The following is a 19,314-nucleotide window of genomic DNA, read 5'->3' on the forward strand; positions in this document are numbered from 1 at the left end:
AAGGACAGATACTTTATATAAACTGCTGCAAACTAGTTATATATAACTGACTGGTACATGACAGTTCATAAATTCTGTGAACTGAGTGTTGTAGTTGTAATAAATATTTAGGAATAAAGCCCGTAGATGTCAAATTATTGGGATATTTTGGACATTACTTTAATATATTTTTATCTTGTTACATATTAATGTGACGCTTTCATTTTTGTCTTCTCTATTAATTTACTATTAAAAATTGTGTTAATGTACCTGGCAACAGTGTGTTAGTAGGACGCTGTGGTGGAAATGAACAGCTATAATTACAGTTTGCAGACTGCCTTAAATTGTAAGACACATGCCATAAACACAGAAATGATTAATACTGTCTTGATTATTAATCAGATGAGATATTGTATTACTGTTCAGGCTATCTGCAGTTAGTATAACAGACCTATATAACAATGAATTGTTCCACTATAGGACTCACTGTCACATCATTTTACAATGTCATGCATTTTGCACACAACTACATACAATGTATGACAATATGAGACAGCTGTTCAGAGTATCAACTATATGATAAAAATAGATGCAGAGAAGAATCCTTATGTATGAGAACAATTTCAGAAAAAAGCTATTGTTTTACTTGAGGTACAACTGTGACTATTATTAATATTTATTTGAACTCAGATATCCAAGTAGTCACAGAGTCACTGTGGTGATTCTAGACATTTGTTTCAGTTGTCTAAAATTCAAAAGAAACTAGGATGGAAAAAAATGATACACAAAATAAGTATGTAAATGTAACATCTTGCCATTTTGAAAAGTCCAGTGTGCATGTGTCCCCTCAATGTGGTAATCTCATTGGCAAAAATATAAAACCACTATCCATAAAATTACTTCCTTCTTTATTTATATGAAGTACATAATCAGTATAAAAAATTCGCAGGAAACTTTTACTCCATATAAAATATCCATAGTATAACAATATACACTATTAAAAATATAAATTCATACACAAGAAAAAAGTATATTGTCACAGTGACGAACTTGTTTAGTATTGATACTGAGTGTAGATTTCATAAAATTTATTACATGCATAATATATATGTAAAAACAGATATTCTTGAATATTTATTTTTTTCACACAATGCTAATACTACATACAATGCAACATATTACGATGAGGTTAGGAACAGTAACATAATAAGTAATTGAAAGAATAACAATTCTATATTATGCTCTTCATGGGCTTCACCTTGCTAAATGAGGGTATTTTTGTACTGTATCACATGTATATCTCTGGTTGTTAAATATGTTTGATGTGTGTTACTTCCAAGTGTGAACAAATTCAGTAGAGCTAAATTTCTGTGATGTATGTATCTGGTGTTTGGAAACATGATTTGCTACGAAGAATATCTATAATTAATAATATGTAACTCATGTGAAAAAGTGCTCTTAATGAAATATGTACCCTGGTGGTCCAAGAATGACTAGTCTCAGTATACAATGTTACTGAATAAGATGAGATAAGTGAAACAAAACTATTTCAGGAATGGCACTTTCTCAATGAGAAATGGGGAAATCTGAGAAAAGCAACCCAATTTAACCTTTAGAGGGTGCTAAATTAAGGCAATAGAAAATCTGTGTCACAGTGTGACATAAAATGTATGAACTCATACAGTTTCTGACTTTTTTTATTGTGCTTGTCTCTAGTGTCTCATGATGAGCCTGCCTGTTTTTAGCATTAATTAACATTACTAGAATTATTTTTTTAAACGGTTACTGTAGATACTAAAACCTGTAGTACAAAATAAAATAAGTTGATTGTAATATGACAATACCTATCTTTACACTGAATGATATTGGATGAAACCATTACCCTAGAGTCTAGACAAAAGTTTACAACAATATCCCAGTACCAATGACTTATTGTGGGAAAAAAAGGTTAAAGACATCTACATAAAATGCATTTTCAATTACTTAAAATTGACTTAAATTTTTTTGGTAATTATTCTTGTCCCATTTCTTATTCATTTATCTTGAGGGAATAAACAGAACAAGATTATGTGTTTGAGGATATTTCTTTTGAAAGCATTATAAAACTTAATGACCAGTCTAATCATAAAATATAAGCAGTATATGATATTTGAGAAGTATTTTGTTACATGAAAATCTGAAATTACAGTGTTTAATGAACTGTAGTGAGAATGTTTCCTCTATAACCAGATACCAAAGAATGCCCTTGTTGTAAAATTTGCTTTATTAAGTACTAAAGTAGCCAACTTTTGTTTTATTATAGTTGTTAGGAATGCATCAGCATAAAAACACTCTATAGTAACAGTTTAGCGACACACTAAACTCATGTTATTGCATGGATCTAATTCAGTTAAGGGTTGTATACAGAAAATAGTGACAAACACGAATCACTTAAATTATACAATTATTCATGATGTCATTTAATAATACACGGAAAGAGAGTGTGCAAAGTAATCAGCTAAGGGCAAAGAGCTAACTGGTCAAATGGAAAGAAAATTAAAAAAGCTTGAAAACTGTGAACAGTTGTAAAGTTAGAGCTCACAAAATACAACAATGGTGCCCTTCTCTGTGTGAAGTCTGCCAACTAAATTTTCACAGTCACATAACTGGAAATGTCTTTGTTCCATTCATGCCCATAAATTCTTAAAGAAAAACTATACAGACAAAATACTATTGGGCTGATTTCAACAGTCACACCACAACAATGAAAATGTGCCAGTATAGTCATTTACAATTATAATAAATGTTAACAACTTCTGTATAATTCAGTATCATACTGAACTTCCAATATTAGGCTGTAAATTAAATGAGTATAATTACATGAGAGAACAAGAACAACCATTGCCTTACCCTTGTAAAAATACAATATTAGCATAACAGACAAGCAGATACATGCTTTAGCCAAACAAGGAATGATATTTCATGGCCCTGTAGGATGGCTGCACCTCTATTGTGATCATAAATTGTAGTTTATAGGGAAACGCAGACATTCAGTATTTCTTTCCTCTAGAACATTAGTCCAGAAAGCCTTGCATCAAAAGCACAATATGATCAGAACCAAATTCTCATGATCCAGAGTCCCTAAAAAATTAAAAAATTCTATAGTTTTTCTCTGTAACACATAATATGCATGTTATGAAATTGGTTCTCTCTTTATATTTTATATTATAAAGTTTCAAAAAAATAACATGTGAATTAAGTATATTTCCAGATGAAAATTAAGTGCTGCCAACATGAGCTACTCTACTATAACTGAGTTTAAGGCAACAATAATAAATCAAAACTTGCTGATAATTTCCTGTAGTACAGGTTTGGGAAGAGTAAAATTTGATTTTGAAAAGACTGTAAAAATCCAATCAAGTTTTACAAATTGTATTTTTACCAACATAAAGTACATAAAAAAGCATTTAGAAGTAGCTAAGATTTAGAAATAACTCAAGTATGATGACATCCATTCAAATGTAGAACTCACTCTTTACTCTATCCCATCATGTATTTTGTAAATATAAATTCCATACATAAATAAAAAAAGTCACTTAGAAAAATCAATATCTTAACATCCGATGACATTCATAGTCTCTGATTTTATAATGCAAAATAGAAATAAGCACTTCAATGTTGGATCTTTAATAGGCATGTTTAAAAAAGACTGGTTATTACTATAAGTGTGTCAAGCCATTCCCAAAAGTCATCATCCTACTATGATTGTATTAATTCCAAAAAGAAAGAACAGAAAACTGAATGCAGTTTCAAATTCACAAACATCTGTCAGTAAACAGCAGGCTCAGTGATTTTTTGCAGTGGATGAGGTCTGGTTTATAAACTTGTAGTAGGAGGTAGTGAAAATGTGATTCATTAGTCTCATTACATACAGTGTACAGATCATTAGATCTGCTGTACAGTAGACATGCCAAGTTTGAAAAGAATATAATATATTTTTACACTGTTTTGACAAAGTTACATGTTACAGATGAACAGTTATGCATGTGCTTCTATATAATATTTGTTATACATTAATAGCTACAGATAAACAGTCTACATCTTTCTATTGTTCCATGAATTCTCAATGGAATAGTAACTTTTACTGCTAAAATATTATGAAGTAGCCTTTTCAGAGAGTCAAGATCCATGTTTAATTTGTTTCTACCTTGTAGTTTGTTACATATTTTAGCCCCATGTACAGAGGTGTCTGAGGATAAAGCTTTAAGTGATGTGAGGAAAGTTTGAAGTTCTCCTTGTGATGAGTAACATAGCTGTGCTTAAAGTGGTATTTCAGTTTATATTGGTTATTGTAAACAAAAATCAAAATTTCAAAAATGTACAATGAAGGATTGGTTAGTATTTTTAACTGTTTATATAATGATGACATAACTCATTTTTATGGACAGCATACATGTTTGTAACAATGTACTTCTTAAGAATTAATGGTCTTGTGATGTTTCTAGAATTTCCCCAGAAAATTATCTCATACTGAATAACTGGTGAGTATATAGGGCATCTCCTGTACCTGAGTTATCCATGGTATGCAGTGCTGGGAGCAGGAGTGTCATAGGGATTAACTTGGATATTGTGTAGGTTGGATGGTTGACAGTATATTGCTCTGGGGCATGAATGTAAAATTGTGGTTGGGATATAAACCACCTTAGGGTGTGATCAAACAGTCCATGCATGTAATGCTGGTTCATGGTATCCAACAGGCACAATATTTCAGCAATTAAACATGTCACCATCATCAGGTGCACTGATGAAATGAGCTCCAAGGGGTGTGTGACCAACTTATATCCTCTCCCCCTGTGAGCCATTCGCTGGGCAGTCTGTGCCCAAGGGAGTGCATCGGCAGCTGCGGAGGTGATGGTGATGGAGTCCGTGGTTGCATTCCATTCATTCTGGCTGCCAGATCATTGTGTTTGCTACAGCCAGAGTCCCAGTTGATTAGATTATCCTTGGTGCAGATTTCAATAGGGTTTCTAATGGCAATGCCACATTATTTTGAAGTCTATGCCAAAACCTTGGTATGTTTATATTCCACTGCATGATTCTCAAATAAACTGTGGTCTGCCACTGCCGACTTGGTGGGATACATTAATTGAGTACCTATGTCATTGGTTTTCTTGGCATCAATCTTTGATGCCGCATGCTATTTGTTCAATACTTGTCTTGCCACATCTACATAGATTCTGATATAACCTGGCCTATCGCAAATGGAGATCATCTTTGACACCCAGCAATAATGCCCGTGTTTTCTTGGGTGGGCAACATAAAGTTTATACTCAGTGTTTTTTCAGTATGTTTCTGATTTTTCCTGACAGAGCACTGGTGCACAATATAAAGGCACCGGCTACATCTTCCTCTGTGACTCCTTGAATCTCCATACATTGTACTATGGTGGGGCAGAGAGCATGCATAATATGCTATTCTGAGGAACCATTTTTTCGGAACACAGATCTGAAGTGTTCCAGATCCTGGGCAGTCTCTTTACATCTGGGATAGTGCAGGCTCTGTGTGCAAGCATTTTCAGTACCCCATTCCTCTGCACAGGATGGTGTCAGTGTCTGCATGCAAATACAGGTCAGTATGTCTTTTATTCTGAGACACACAATGGCCCAGGATGTCATGAGCTCTTCTTTTGAGTATGGTGTTCAGGAATAGCAGTCTTTTTTCTGCTTCAGTTTCTGTAATGAATCTGAGGTTGAGATGTATGGAGTTCAGATGTACAAAGAAGTCAATGAGTTTGTCCCTTCCATGGGACAGGTGATGACTGTGCTATCTACATAAAGGAAAAAGCAATTAGGTTTCCTTTTGGATTATGTCAGGGCTTCTTCCATGAAGTGCTCCATATACAAATTCACAACCACAGGTGAGAGTGGGCTGCCTATTGTGATTCCTTCCATTTGTTCATAGTATTCTCCATTAAAGCCAATGATCTTGCCACAGTGGTAGCACCGGTTCCCATCAGCTCACCGTAGTTAAGTGCTGGCGGGCAGCACTAGCACTTGGATGGGTGACCATCTGGTCTGCCAAGTGCTGTTGATAAGCAGGTTGCACTCAGCTCTTGTGAGGCAAACTGAGGAGCTACTTGATTGAGAAGTAGTGGCTCCAGTCTCGTAAAATGACATACGGCCAGGAGAGTGGCGTGCTGACCACTTGTCCCTCCATATCCACATCCAGTGACCCCTGTGGGCTGAGGATGACACACTGGCTGGTTGGTATGGTTGGGCCTTCATGGTCTGTTTGGGTGGAATTTAGTTTAGTTTTCATTTTATTCTCCATTACACAGAAAATGTGTGGAGGTCAGAACATGTCTGAAAAGGATGGTGGTCTTACCATCAAATTTCTGACCAATAAGTTCTAGTTACTGTCGTAGTGGCACCATGGTGAATAATGAAATGAAGTCAAAGCTCATCAGGATATCTGAGTCCTTCAACCTGAAGCTGTTGAGGTGTTTCACAAAATCGACAGACTTGCAATAGTGATGTGGGCATTTACCCACAGAAGGGCTTAGTATTTCTGTCAGGGATTTTACCACCTAGTATCAAGGATCCCTGATACTGCTGACAACGGGGCATAACAGTGCTCTATCTACAAAGTCTTCATTGTACAGTTCTATGTGGTAACTATTTTTTGATGACCACCTTTGGTAAATCCAAGTTGTTGTACTCCACCTTCTTGGTAGAATCAGTGCTGATCTTCCTGTAGGAATCATCATTTAGCAGGCTCAGTACCAGCAGCATATATTTGACTAATGTATTCCAACAATAGCAGTTGGAGAACACTGTGCAGTCGAGAATAATGTGATGGAATATGAACATACCAGGATTTTAGCACTGTCTCCAAAATACTGGAACAAGGACAATGTCATTATAGAGGCCATCAAAATTCACACCAGGAACAATCTTATCAGCTGGGGCTGCAGCTGTAGTCTCAGCAAGGCTTGGGAATTGGCACTGGGTTTAATTAAGCAGACACTCACTAAACACAATGATCTAGTGCCAAGGGAATATCGAGTAACTACACCTACTCCATGACAGATGGTGAAACCATCCCCTCCATGGCTGTGAAAGTGTGACCTCAGGTGCGGATCATGTAGGGAACTGATCGTGGGTTGGAGGTGACATAAGTCAGCCATGCACCACTCCAGTGTTCAGTTTGTAAGCACACCTGATGGTGGCTACATGTCTGATCATCAAAATATTGTGTCCACTGAATACTATGAACCAACAGTACACCCCTGGTCTGTTTAGCCAATAAATATGCTGGGAGAAACTGAAAAATCACATCTTAGAGCTTGATGAGAATTACCTGGAGCCCTGACTAAGGTTGTGTCTTGTTTTATTTAGGCTTGGGTAATAAAGGTAGAGCCGCTCAACAGCTAGTTTGCAATTATCATCTACTTTTCGGTGATAAGTACTGATTGAAAGATTTTATCTTTCACTTAATTATTTTGTACTAGTTGAACAGGATATGGTCTTCCTTCAAAGGCTTTGATAGGTTTATTAGCATATTTAGATAACTCTTGTTTACCACTATAGCTGCAATATTTATTATGTCAAGACTTTAGGGAAGGAACAGGTCAACATGGAAATGTGCCAGATGCCATCCTGTCTCTGTTTCTATTCTTGTTTTCTTGCCTAGAGCTCATCATCCAGTCTTTGTTTCTTCTTGTTTTCATTTTTTGATACTTCTTTAACTTACATGTTTCGTCATTGTATAAAGCATATCCACTGTCATGCAATTGAAATGCCTCAACCTTAACATAGGCCGTGGAGTGGCAGTTACTCATTGCTAGTGTTCATGTCACATCTTGTTAGTTTGTCTTCCTACATCTGAGACACTAATCATCTCCTCTACTCCTTCCCTGAGGTACCTGCCCCTCTACCACCACCAGACTCCTTACTTGTCACTGTGGATGCCATATTCCTATACAACAACATAACCCATACCCATGCCATTATTGCTATGGAACATTTCTGTTTCCAGTGTCATCAAGACACCAATTCTATCTGCTCCAACCTAATCTCTTTGGACACCTCTTTTTCACCCACCTTTACATCTTTTCTGAAGGGCAAATACATGAACAAATCTGCAGGGCTGTTCAGGGGATTCATATAACACCTGCTGTATGGAAATCTAGATAATTTGTAATGCCACTCATTCCACAGTATCAGTCTCATCATCAATCAGATACGTGTGTGCTTATGTCTGTTTAATTTCCTCCACTGAAGAATGACAATGCAGTTTGAATCAAATAAGTGATTTGATGCACCTTTCCATGCTCATCTGTCCTGTGTGAGCCTCTTCAGCTTGAAACACACCAAGATGGGATAGCTCCACTTGGCACAATTCTATTCCTTAAATATTTCTTTTTTCCATTAATGAATAAACCATAGTTACATAAACTAACTGAAACTGTAATGGAACTGTTCAACATAGCTCATTTTTATTGTCAAGTACTGGAGAAGCTGATTCACTGTAATTGAAAACACACACCAAAGAGATGGAAACCACAAGTTGTATAATTTTCCAGAGATCTGAGTAAATGTATGTTGTAGAAGCATTATTTTATGAGAAACAGAATTATTTTCGTATTACTAATATACAGAATATAACAGTACTTACTTTTCAAAATGTAGATTGTATGTGGGATACCTTGGAACAAATCTGTTATCATCCTGATAATGTCTTGTATCTTCTTCGTCATCAATATTACTGGCTCCATACACACATTCTTCATAAGAAGGAGGCGCTGCAACGAAACACACATAGAGTAGTAACACAGAATGTGGTGGCATATATGTTTCTTCTTCTTGCAATACAGAAATACAGTCTTCTTTGTGACAGATAAACCTAGGTATACTTTCTGCAAGTAGTCCTCAACAGCTCTTAAATGATTCTGGAAAGACATCATAAGGTGGACAACAGCTATCAGTTTAATAATAATTAGTGTTACTTACTAATTACTAATTTCAGTCTTAAATCATCAGCACTATGCAGAATACTTAATAACATTCTGGATAGATTTTTTGGCCATACACCTAAAGAATGATAGAAAAATAGTCATGATATTTTGGTTATTGGAAAACAAGTAATTCAAAGAGAATAATCAATTACATGTCATATTGAGAGAGAAAAGTAGATCAGCTAGATTAAGGGGCACAGAAACAAAATGTTAAAATGGGTTTAGTTAACTGCTGGAGCATGCACAGCAGCCTTTGTATTAGTCTCACTAAGGTTTCTCGCTCTTAGCACTAGGAACAGAAAGCTGGCTGAAACAAGAAGTGAATGTGAGTGAAATCTTAAATTCACTTGGATAAGCCAGTTGCCATTTGTATGGTGCATTTCTGTATTTGCCTGAAGGTGAGCAAGTTCTTTTGCATAACCTACCTACAATAATGCAGGTATCTCATTAAGGACAAGTTCTTTCCTTTATTGAGTAAATTATTTTATTTTCTATTCAGTGAATACTTGTTTCAATATCTGTCCTTTTAGCATCATACAAAGAGTGAAAGGAGGAAGGATAACACAATCTTTCACAGTGAAACAATCTTGGAAGACAGAATTCAGTATTTTGTACCTTTCTAGCTCCTCATCCTCTGTATCACTCGTCAGCAAGATATTGCATTTGGCTAATTAATGTGTATTGCTCATCAATATGGAATGGGTAGGATTAACAGAGGAGATAGAGGAAAACCAAAATACAACAGCTAATTTCATAATGGGTTTGTTAAGAAAGTGTGGAAATGTCTCAGAAATACTTATCCAACTTCATAGCTACTGTAAGTGAGGCATTGTGCATCACTGTTTAGTCTTAAAACTTGAGAACACTTTTCGAAAAGAGTCAAGCAACATTTTACTTTTCTCCCAGGTATTTCTTGATAAATGTACGGGATATAAAAATCAGAAAAAAATGAGCTCATACAGGGACTTACCAACAGTTATCTTCTGTGAATAGAAAATGTAAGTGGAAATGATAGTGGTATATGAAATATACTCCACCTAACACCCTAAGGCAGCGTATGCAGTATAGTTGTGGATTATAATAAAATGGCTGGGAGTATAATAATTCTAACAGTATATTCAGACATATGAATTTAAAAATAAAAATGTAATAGTCTGCTTAATTCTCAAACATATCTTTATCTTGAGAAAGGTAAAGAAAAAATATTTAAAAATATGTAAGAGAAAGGAATGATGGTAAAGAGGGAAGCTCAGTCCAAACACAGATGAACAGAGTCATACAAGATCAAGGAAATTACAGGGAAGCAATGTGTAATTATTATGCAACTACAGAATATGCAAGTAAGTGCCACTCAGAAATATTTCAATCTGGGATCAACATACATGACAAATGCTGAAGCATTGGGCTATCAAGACAATAGTGGTATCAGATGAAGAATATAATGAAAATCAGTTTTTGTTGTGTTGTAAATTGCATGAAATAGTCACTAGAGCAGCTCAGATTTCACAGACTGATCAAAGATGGTAAGATGTTATTTAAATGATAAGTAACACACTTTTATAAGTTATGGCTACAGGACTTTAATATCTATATTTAACAAGGAAATTATAAAAGCTAAATCAAAGTGAAATGGGCACTAACAGTTAATATGAAATTGGAATGAGATGCACCAAACTGTTAATAAGTCATTCCGTTTTGCAATAAGTTCTGCAACATAACAGCAGAGCCTCAGGTTACGTTGGTGATACAAAGGCAGGGCCAAGTGTTTTGGGTGGACCTTAGGCTAGAGACCAGTTGTATACACAACAGAAAGGTCATATTTTTATCCAACAGAAGGAACATCTTAACTGTAGCTATCCTACACTACAGGATCAAAATTTGAATATTATACACTTCCTCCAGCTTAGGCAAATGAAATGGAGCAAATCAGTTGGTTCTTTCCACATAAGATCCAGTATATGATGTGCCTTAAGGGGCTTAATGAAGCACTATTTTGTTCATGGGCGGTTCCTGTCAGCAGCACATATCTAAATAACTAACTGCAGCATATTGCTCAATATTGGAAATTAACACATTTATGGATGTGTACATCCACAAAGGTGTTAACTTCAAAATTCACACCAAAAACATAGGACAATTTTGGCATGCAAAAGCATACAGCACTGTAGCAAACCAATAATGGATACAAAATGAGGCCCCAGCAAAAATACAAAATGAAATGTGTACACCTGTCTGAAGATGGATTTGTAAAAAACCAGTCATGGTTTGATCCAAATAAACATTGTTAAATTATACCTGTGGCTGGTTGCTTTTACAATTACAAAGCCTATAGTATTACAGCCACAATCTTAAAGTGTCAGTTTTCAACAAAATAGTTTCTATCAGAGGCGTGCTCTTGTTTAAATGAGTATGACTGAACAGTGAGGTACTAGATGTCTCATTCTACCTTCCTCAGCACCTCTAAAAAATTTCCCAGAAATTTTGGCATACGAACATATTCACTCTGTTTATGCTGAGTAGATGGAGACAGTGGAAGTGGGAAAGGGACAGAAAAGTAATAAATACTGAAAGATAGAAGACAGTGCTTGTGGTATAGAAAGAGTGAGGGAGCCAATTGCAGTGTGAGAGAATGACAGGGACACAGTGGCAGTGGAATATAGTTGACAGAGACAGAACAGTGCTAAGAAAAGAGAGAAGGAGAGAGTGCCGGTGGGAGTGGAGTAAAGAGAAAGAGGAACTGGAAGTGGGTGAGAGTCAGTGATAATAAGAGCAAGGCATTTGACTGTGTAAATCACAATATCCTTTTAAGTAAACTAGAATATTATAGCGTAACAGGAAATGCTGCAAAATGGTTCAAATCTTATATCTCTGGCAGGAAACAAAGGGTGTTATTAGGAAAGAGACATGTATCAAGCTATCAGGCATCATCCAACTGGGAACTAATTACGTGTGGGGTCCCACAAGGTTCCATTTTGGGGCCCTTACTTTTTCTTGTGTATATCAATGACCTTTCATCAGTAACATTACCAGATGCCAAGTTTGTTTTGTTTGCTGATGATACAAACATTGCAATAAATAGAGAGAGATAATGGCAGTGAGAAGAGACAGCAGTAGTAGCAGAGAGCAAGAGGGAGACAGTGACAGTGAGAGGAGACAGTAGCAGTGGGACAGAACAAAGGAGACTGTGGCTGTCAGACAGGAGACAGTGACAGTGACAGTGACTCAGAGATAATGACAATGATTTGTAATGAATGTGTGAGAATGGGCAAGTGAGAGTGAATGGTTTTGGTGACTTAAAGCAATAGAATAGTGCATGTGAATGAGTTACAGTTAAGGGAGCTTGTGGCAGTTAGATGTGAGTTTCATGTTAAAAAGAGTGTGATATGTTTGCATGCTCAAATTTTTGGGAAAAATTTTAAAGACACTGAGGGAGGTAGAATGAGGCAGCTAGTTCACCACTTTTCAGCAGTCAGAGTGTTTTAAACGGGAGCATATTCACACTTTTGGGCTCCGATGGGACCATTTTTCCACTGGTACTTCATATGAACTTTTTTCACATATTTACTTATTATTTTCTCTCTCTCTTTTCCAGTTATTACTTCTTCCAACTCATGAAAAAGAAAAAAAAATATTCTTTCTTAATTATGTGAGCTGTGCAACTATTTTTCCTACTGTCAGTGATTTATCTGATTACTCTATTTTCCAAAAAACTTTGTCATACAATCAAGTTGCATTAGGAAGTCTGCTTTATTTGCTAGTGGTGTTTGGTTTCAGGCCTTCATCTATTTTCAAACAGAATACTGTTGTGTATGCATGTCTGAACAACCATAGCAAATAATCCAAATTGCAATACAAATACTTAAGCATACAGTAGACAAGATACAATGACTAGTGCAAAAAGAACTTCTGCTTTATGTATTGCTGATATTTATGTCTTAATTTCATACTTTTAAATTTCAATTCACTGTGACGGTAATAGTACAAACTACCAAAATGTTCCTGAAGGTTGTGTTCATATATTTTGTAGACCATAAAGAGTAAAATGACTGTTAATATTAATAAATTGAATCCATGTGAAATAAAATTGATACTGGAGATGTCTAATGGAAAGAAAAACTTATAAACAGGTCTGGCCCATATAATTGTGATTGTGTGATTGTGATTTTTAATAATCCCATAAATTACCTTTCGTACAGTTATTTACTTGTAACATAGCACAGATCATTAGGCTTACAATCTAGATAATATGAAATATAAAAGTATATAAAATAGCTTACACATTAAATATACATAGGAGCTTTCACAGTATATATATAATATTACGTCATACACAATAACTTATGATGCAGTATATTCATAATCCCCCCCATCAACCATGGACCTTGCCATTGGTGGGGAGGCTTGCGTGCCTCAACGATACAGACAGCCGTACCAGGTGCAACCACAATGGAGGGGTATCTGTTGAGAGGCCAGACAAACGTGTGGTTCCTGAAGAGGGGCAACAGCCTTTTCAGTAGTTGCCGGGGCAACAGTCTGGATTATTGACTGATCTCACCTTGTATCACTAACCAAAATGGCCTTGCTGTGCTGGTACTGTGAATGGCTGAAAGCAAGGGCAAACTATAGCCATAATATTTCCCGAGGGCATGCAGCTTTACTGTATTGTTAAATGATGATGGCATCTTCTTGGGTAAAATATTCCAGAGGTAAGATAGCCCCCATTTGGATCTCCAGTCGGGGACTACTCAGGAGGACGTCATTACAAGGAGAAAGAAATCTGGCGTTCTACGGGTCGGAGCATGGAATGTCAGATCCCTTAATCGGGCAGGTAGGTTAGAAAATTTAAAAAGGGAAATGGATAGGTTAAAGTTAGATATAGTGGATTAGTGAAGTTCGGTGGCAGGAGGAACAAGACTTCTGGTCAGGTGAATACAGGGTTATACATACAAAATCAAATAGGGGTAATGCAGGAGTAGGTTTAATAATGAATAAAAAAGTAGGAATGCGGGTAAGCTACTACAAACAGGATAGTGAACACATTATTATGACCAAGATAGATACAAAGCCCATACCTACCACAGTAGTACAAGTTTATATGCCAACTAGCTCTGCAGATGATGAAGAGATTGAGAAAATGTATGATCAGACAAAAGAAATTATTCAGATAGTGAAGGGAGATGAAAATTTAATAGTCATGGGTGACTGGAATTTGATAGTAGGAAAAGGATGAGAAGAAAACGTAGTAGGTGAATCTGGAATGGGGGTAAGGAATGAAAGAGGAAGCCGCCTGGCAGAATTTTGCACAGATCATAACTTAATCATAGCTAACACTTAGTTCAAGAATCATAAAAGAAGGTTGTATACATGGAAAAAGCCTGGAGATACTGACAGGTTTCAGATAGATTATATAATGGTAAGACAGTGTTTTAGAAACCAGGTTTTAAATAGTAAGACATTTCCAGGAGCAGATGTGGACTCTGATTACAATCTATTGGTTATGAACTGTAGATTAAAACTAAAGAAACTGCAAAAAGGTGGGAATTTAAGGAGATGGAACCTTGATAAATGGACAGAACCAGAGGTTGTAGAGAGTTTCAGGGAGAACATTAGGGAATGATTGACAAGAATGGGGAAAAGAAATACAGTAGAAGAAGAATGGGTAGCTTTGAGCGATGAAATAGTGAAGGCAGCAGAGGATCAAGTAGGTAAAAAGAAGAGGGCTAATAGAAATCCCTGGGTAACAGAAGAGATACTGAATTTAACTGCTGAATGAAGAAAATACAAAAATGCAGTAAATGAAGCAGGCAAAAAGGAATTCAAATGTCTCAAAAATGAGATCGACAGGAAGTGCAAAATGGCTAAACAGGGATGGCTAGAGGACAAATGTAACAATGTAGAGACTTATCTCACTAGGGGTAAGATAGATACTGCCTACAGGAAAATTAAAGAGACCTTTGGGGAAAAGAGAACCACTTGCATGAATATCAAGAACTCAGATGACAAGGGAGATGTTCTTGAGAAAAATATTATGGAAATGAAAGAGGATTTAGATGAAGATGAAATGGTAGATATGATACTGCTTGAAGAGTTTGACAGAACACTGAAAGACCTAGGTCAAAACAAGGCCCCAGGAGTTGACAACATTCCATTAGAACTACTGATAGCCTTAGGAGAGCCAGCCCTGACAAAACTCTACCATCTGGTGAGCAAGATGTATGAGACAGGTGAAATACCCTCAGACTTCAAGAAGAATATAATAATTCCAATCCCAAAGAAAGCAGGGGATGACAGATGTGAAAATTACCGAACTATCAGTTTAATAAGCCATGGGTGCAAAATACTAACGTGAATTCTTTACAGATGAATGGAAAAATTGGTAGAAGCCCATCTTGGGGAAGATCAGTTTGGATTCCGTAGAAATATTGGAACATATGAGGCAATACTGACCCTGTGACTTATCTTAGAAAATAGATAAAGAAAAGGCAAACCCATGTTTCTAGCATTTGTAGACTTAGAGAAAGCTTTTGACAATGTTGACTGGAATACTCTCTTTCAAATTGTGAAGGTGACAGGGGTAAAATATAGGGAGTGAAAGGCCATTTACAATTTGTACAGAAACCAGATGGCAGTCATAAGAGGCGATGGGCATGAAAGGGAAGCAGTGGCTGGGAAGGGAGTGAGACAGGGTAGTAGCCTCTTCCTGATGTTATTCAATCTGTATATTGAGCAAGCAGTAAAGGAAACAAAAGAAAAATTCAGAGTAGGAATTAAAGTCCATGGAGAAGAAATTAAAACTTTGAGGTTCGCTGATGACATTGTGATTCTGTTAGAGACAGCAAAGGACTTGGAAGAGCAGCTGAACGGAATGGACAGTGTCTTGAAAGGAGGGTATAAGATGAACTTCAACAAAAGCAAAACAAGGATAATGGAATGTAGTTGCATTAAATCGGGTGATGCTGAGGATATTAGATTAGGAAATGAGATGCTTAATGTAGTAAAGGAGTTTTGCTATTTGGGGAGCAAAATAACTAATGATGGTCGAAGTAGAGAGGATATAAAATGTAGACTGGCAATGGCAAGGAAAGCGTTTCTGAAGAAGAGAAATATGTTAACATTGAGTATAGATTTAAGTGTCAGGAAGTCTTATCTGAAAGTATTTGTATGGAGTGTAGCCATGTATGGAAGTGAAACATGGACAATAAATAGTTTAGACAAAGAGAGAATAGAAGCTTTTGAATTGTGGTGCTATAGAAGGATGCTGAAGATGGGTAGATTACATAACTAATGAGGAGGTACTAAATAGAATCAGGGAGAAGAGAAATTTGTGGCACAACTTGACTAGAAGAAGGGATCAATTGGTAGGACATATTCTGAGGCATCAAGGGATCACCAATTTAGTATTGGAGGGCAGTGTGGAGGGTAAAAATTGTAGAGGGAGACCAAGAGATGAATACACTAAGCAGATTCAGAAGGATGTAGTTTGCTGTAGGTACTGGGAGATGAAGAAGCTTGCACAGGATATAGTCGCATGGAGAGCTGCATCAAACCAGTCTCTGGATTGAAGACCACAACAACAACAACAATGACATATTCACAATATTACACGGTACAAAATGTCTTATGATAAAAAAAATAATAATAATAATAATTTTGTGAGACATAATTAGCTTATATTATACATCAGTGGTTCCTAATTATAGTTAATTTCTTTAACACCAATTTCTGTTGCCAGGTCTTTTTATGATGTGTGAGATTTATCACTCACAGGATGAACTCTTGATAACTGTTTGCCAATGTAGTCAGCTACACTATAAAATTCTCCTTGTGTCAGAAACTGTTTTAGAGTTGTGGGGAACGTTTTCTCAGTTTTGAGGTCTTGTAATTCCCTTGGCATTGCTTGTATTAACTTGATGCCAGAGTATTTGGGTCCTTTTTCCTTGTGTTGTGTGTATGAACATACTGTGATTCCATATTGCATGTATGGTTCAAAAAGTCCATGATAGACAGTGCACAAGAGGTCTCAGTGAGTATACTGAGCCAGTTGTTTCATTATAAATATCACTGAGTTTAACTTACTGGAAACAGTATTTATCTGCTGTTTCCAATTTAGCTCACTATCTATTGTAATTCCCAAAAACTTAACAGAGGCTTCTTCCTCCAGTCCTTTTCCATCTAAGAAAACATCCATATGTTCTTCTTTCTGTTTATTATTGAAGACCATGTACATAGTTTCTTTTTTCAGATTAATAATTAATTCCTTTTCAGAGAGCTATTGTGTTGTACTACTGACTGATATGAATGTATTTTGCTCAAGTGCCTCCAAATTGTTGGAAACATTTTCTTGTCTTATATATTTCTCCTGGTGCTGCCTGTAGGCTTCAATATTTTCTCTGTTTCATTTCTCCTAAGGTAGCTCTCTGTTCTATTATTTCCTTCATTATCCACTGCTTATTTTCGAGATTTTTTTCTTTTCCTATTGGTTTTTGGAAATGCTAAATTGTAGTATTGTGTTATGGTGTCTTGGAAAGCATTGTATTTTTCATCTGTTCCCTGGGCTTGAAGTGTGTCCATCCACTGTTCTTTTCTTAACATCACTTTGACAATGTTGATATTTTGTTGGCTGATAAGCCTAACATCTCTTTCTACACTTTTGTGTTCCTTTTGTGAGTTCAGATTTCCATATAATTCACAAAGCTGTCCAAAATGATCAGAAATTCCTGTTAGCAGAACCTTTGTTGTATATGCTTCGCTATCTATATTAGTGATAATATTGTCAATAATTGAATCAGTTACCAAAGTCGCTCTTGTTGGTTCCATAACAGTTGCCTTCATGTTGTATTGTTGTAGCAGCTCCTCAGATTTTTGCTTTCTCTGTCTCTCTTCCCATATCAAAGTTAAAATCACCACATATTACACAATCTTTCATTTTGTTTTTTTCTACTAGAATCGGCATTTTTTTGAAGAAAGGATTTATTTTGCCACTTGGTGATCGGTACACACAATACTCTTAACTCATTGTAGACCATACCTGTAATTTCAAAATCTTTTTCTTTGCATTTTGGTAAGGTTTTGTAAGTACACTACTGGCCATTAAAATTGCTACACCGAGAAGAAATGCAGATGATATATGGGTATTCATTGGACAAATATATTATACTAGAACTGACATGTGATTACATTTTCATGCAATTTGAGTGCATAGATCCTGGGAAATCAGTACCCACAATAACCACCTCTGGCCATAATAGCGGCCTTGTTACACCTGGGCACTGAGTCAAACAGAGCTTGGATGGCAAGTACAGGTACAGCTGCCCATGCAGCTTCAACACGATACCACAAATCAACAAGAGTAGTGACTAGCGTATTGTGACGAGCCAGTTGCTCGGCACCATTGACCAGATGTTTTCAATTGGTGAGAGATCTGGAGAATGTGCTGGCCAGAGCAGCAGTCAAACATTTTCTGTATCTAGAAAAGCCCGTACAGGACCTGCAACATGCGGTCGTGCATTACCCTGCTGAAATGTAGGGTTTCACAGGGATCAAATGAAGGGTCGAGCCACGGGTTGTAACACATCTGAAATGTAATGTTCACTGTTCAAAGTGCCATCAATGCGAACAAAAGGTGACCGAGACGTGTAACCAATTGCACCCCATACCATCACGCCAGGTGATAATGCCAGTATGGCAATGACGGATACACGCTTCCAATGTGCGTTCACCGCAATGTCGCCAAACACGGATGCGACCATCATGATGCTGTAAACAGAACCTGGATTCATCCAAAAAAATGACATTTTGCCATTCGTGCATCCAGGTTCATCGTTGAGTACACCATCGTAGGTGCTCCTGTCTGTGATGCAGCGTCAAGGGTCACCGCAGCCATGTTCTCCAGGCTGATAGTCCATGTTGCTGCAAACGTCATTGAACTGTTCGTGCAGATGGTTGTTGTCTTGCAAACGTCCCCAGCTGTTGACTCATGGATCGAGTCATGGCTGCATGATCTGTTACAGACATACGGATAAGATGCCTATATTTTCGACTGCTAGTGATACGAGACCGTTGGGATCCAGCACGGCGTTCCGTATTACCCTCCTGAACCCACTGATTCCATATTCTGCTAACAATCATTGGATCTCGACCAACGCAAGCAGCAATGTCACGATACGATATACCGCAATCATGATAGGCTACAATCCGACCTTTATCAAAGTCGGAAATGTGATGGTACGCATTTCTTCTCCTTACACGAGGCATCACAAATACATTTCACCAGGCAACGCTGGTCAACTGCTGTTTTTGTATGAGAAATCAGTTGGAAACTTTCCTCATGTCAGCACGTT

The 19,314-nt window shown here is 36.8% G+C and overlaps 1 protein-coding gene across 3 annotated transcripts in view; it reads right to left on the reverse strand.

Moving 5' to 3' along the window:
- Positions 1-860: 860 nt before the first annotated feature.
- LOC126162420 (arrestin domain-containing protein 3-like) overlaps positions 861-19,314 on the reverse strand; it is a 150,571-nt gene continuing 132,117 nt past the window's right edge. Inside the window, exons 6-7 of one of the 3 annotated variants that reach the window (XM_049918921.1) lie at positions 8,635-8,761; positions 861-3,099 (exon numbers count right to left, since the gene is read on the reverse strand). In XM_049918921.1, coding sequence (XP_049774878.1) covers positions 3,084-3,099; positions 8,635-8,761 — 143 coding nt within the window. In that variant the 3' untranslated portion in view covers positions 861-3,083. The remainder of the gene's footprint in view (positions 3,100-8,634; positions 8,762-19,314) is intronic. The other 2 variants (XM_049918920.1, XM_049918919.1) reach the window with 2 other exon arrangements.

The sequence above is a fragment of the Schistocerca cancellata genome, chromosome 2, assembly GCF_023864275.1.
Source record: "Schistocerca cancellata isolate TAMUIC-IGC-003103 chromosome 2, iqSchCanc2.1, whole genome shotgun sequence".
Classification (NCBI taxonomy): domain Eukaryota; kingdom Metazoa; phylum Arthropoda; class Insecta; order Orthoptera; family Acrididae; genus Schistocerca; species Schistocerca cancellata.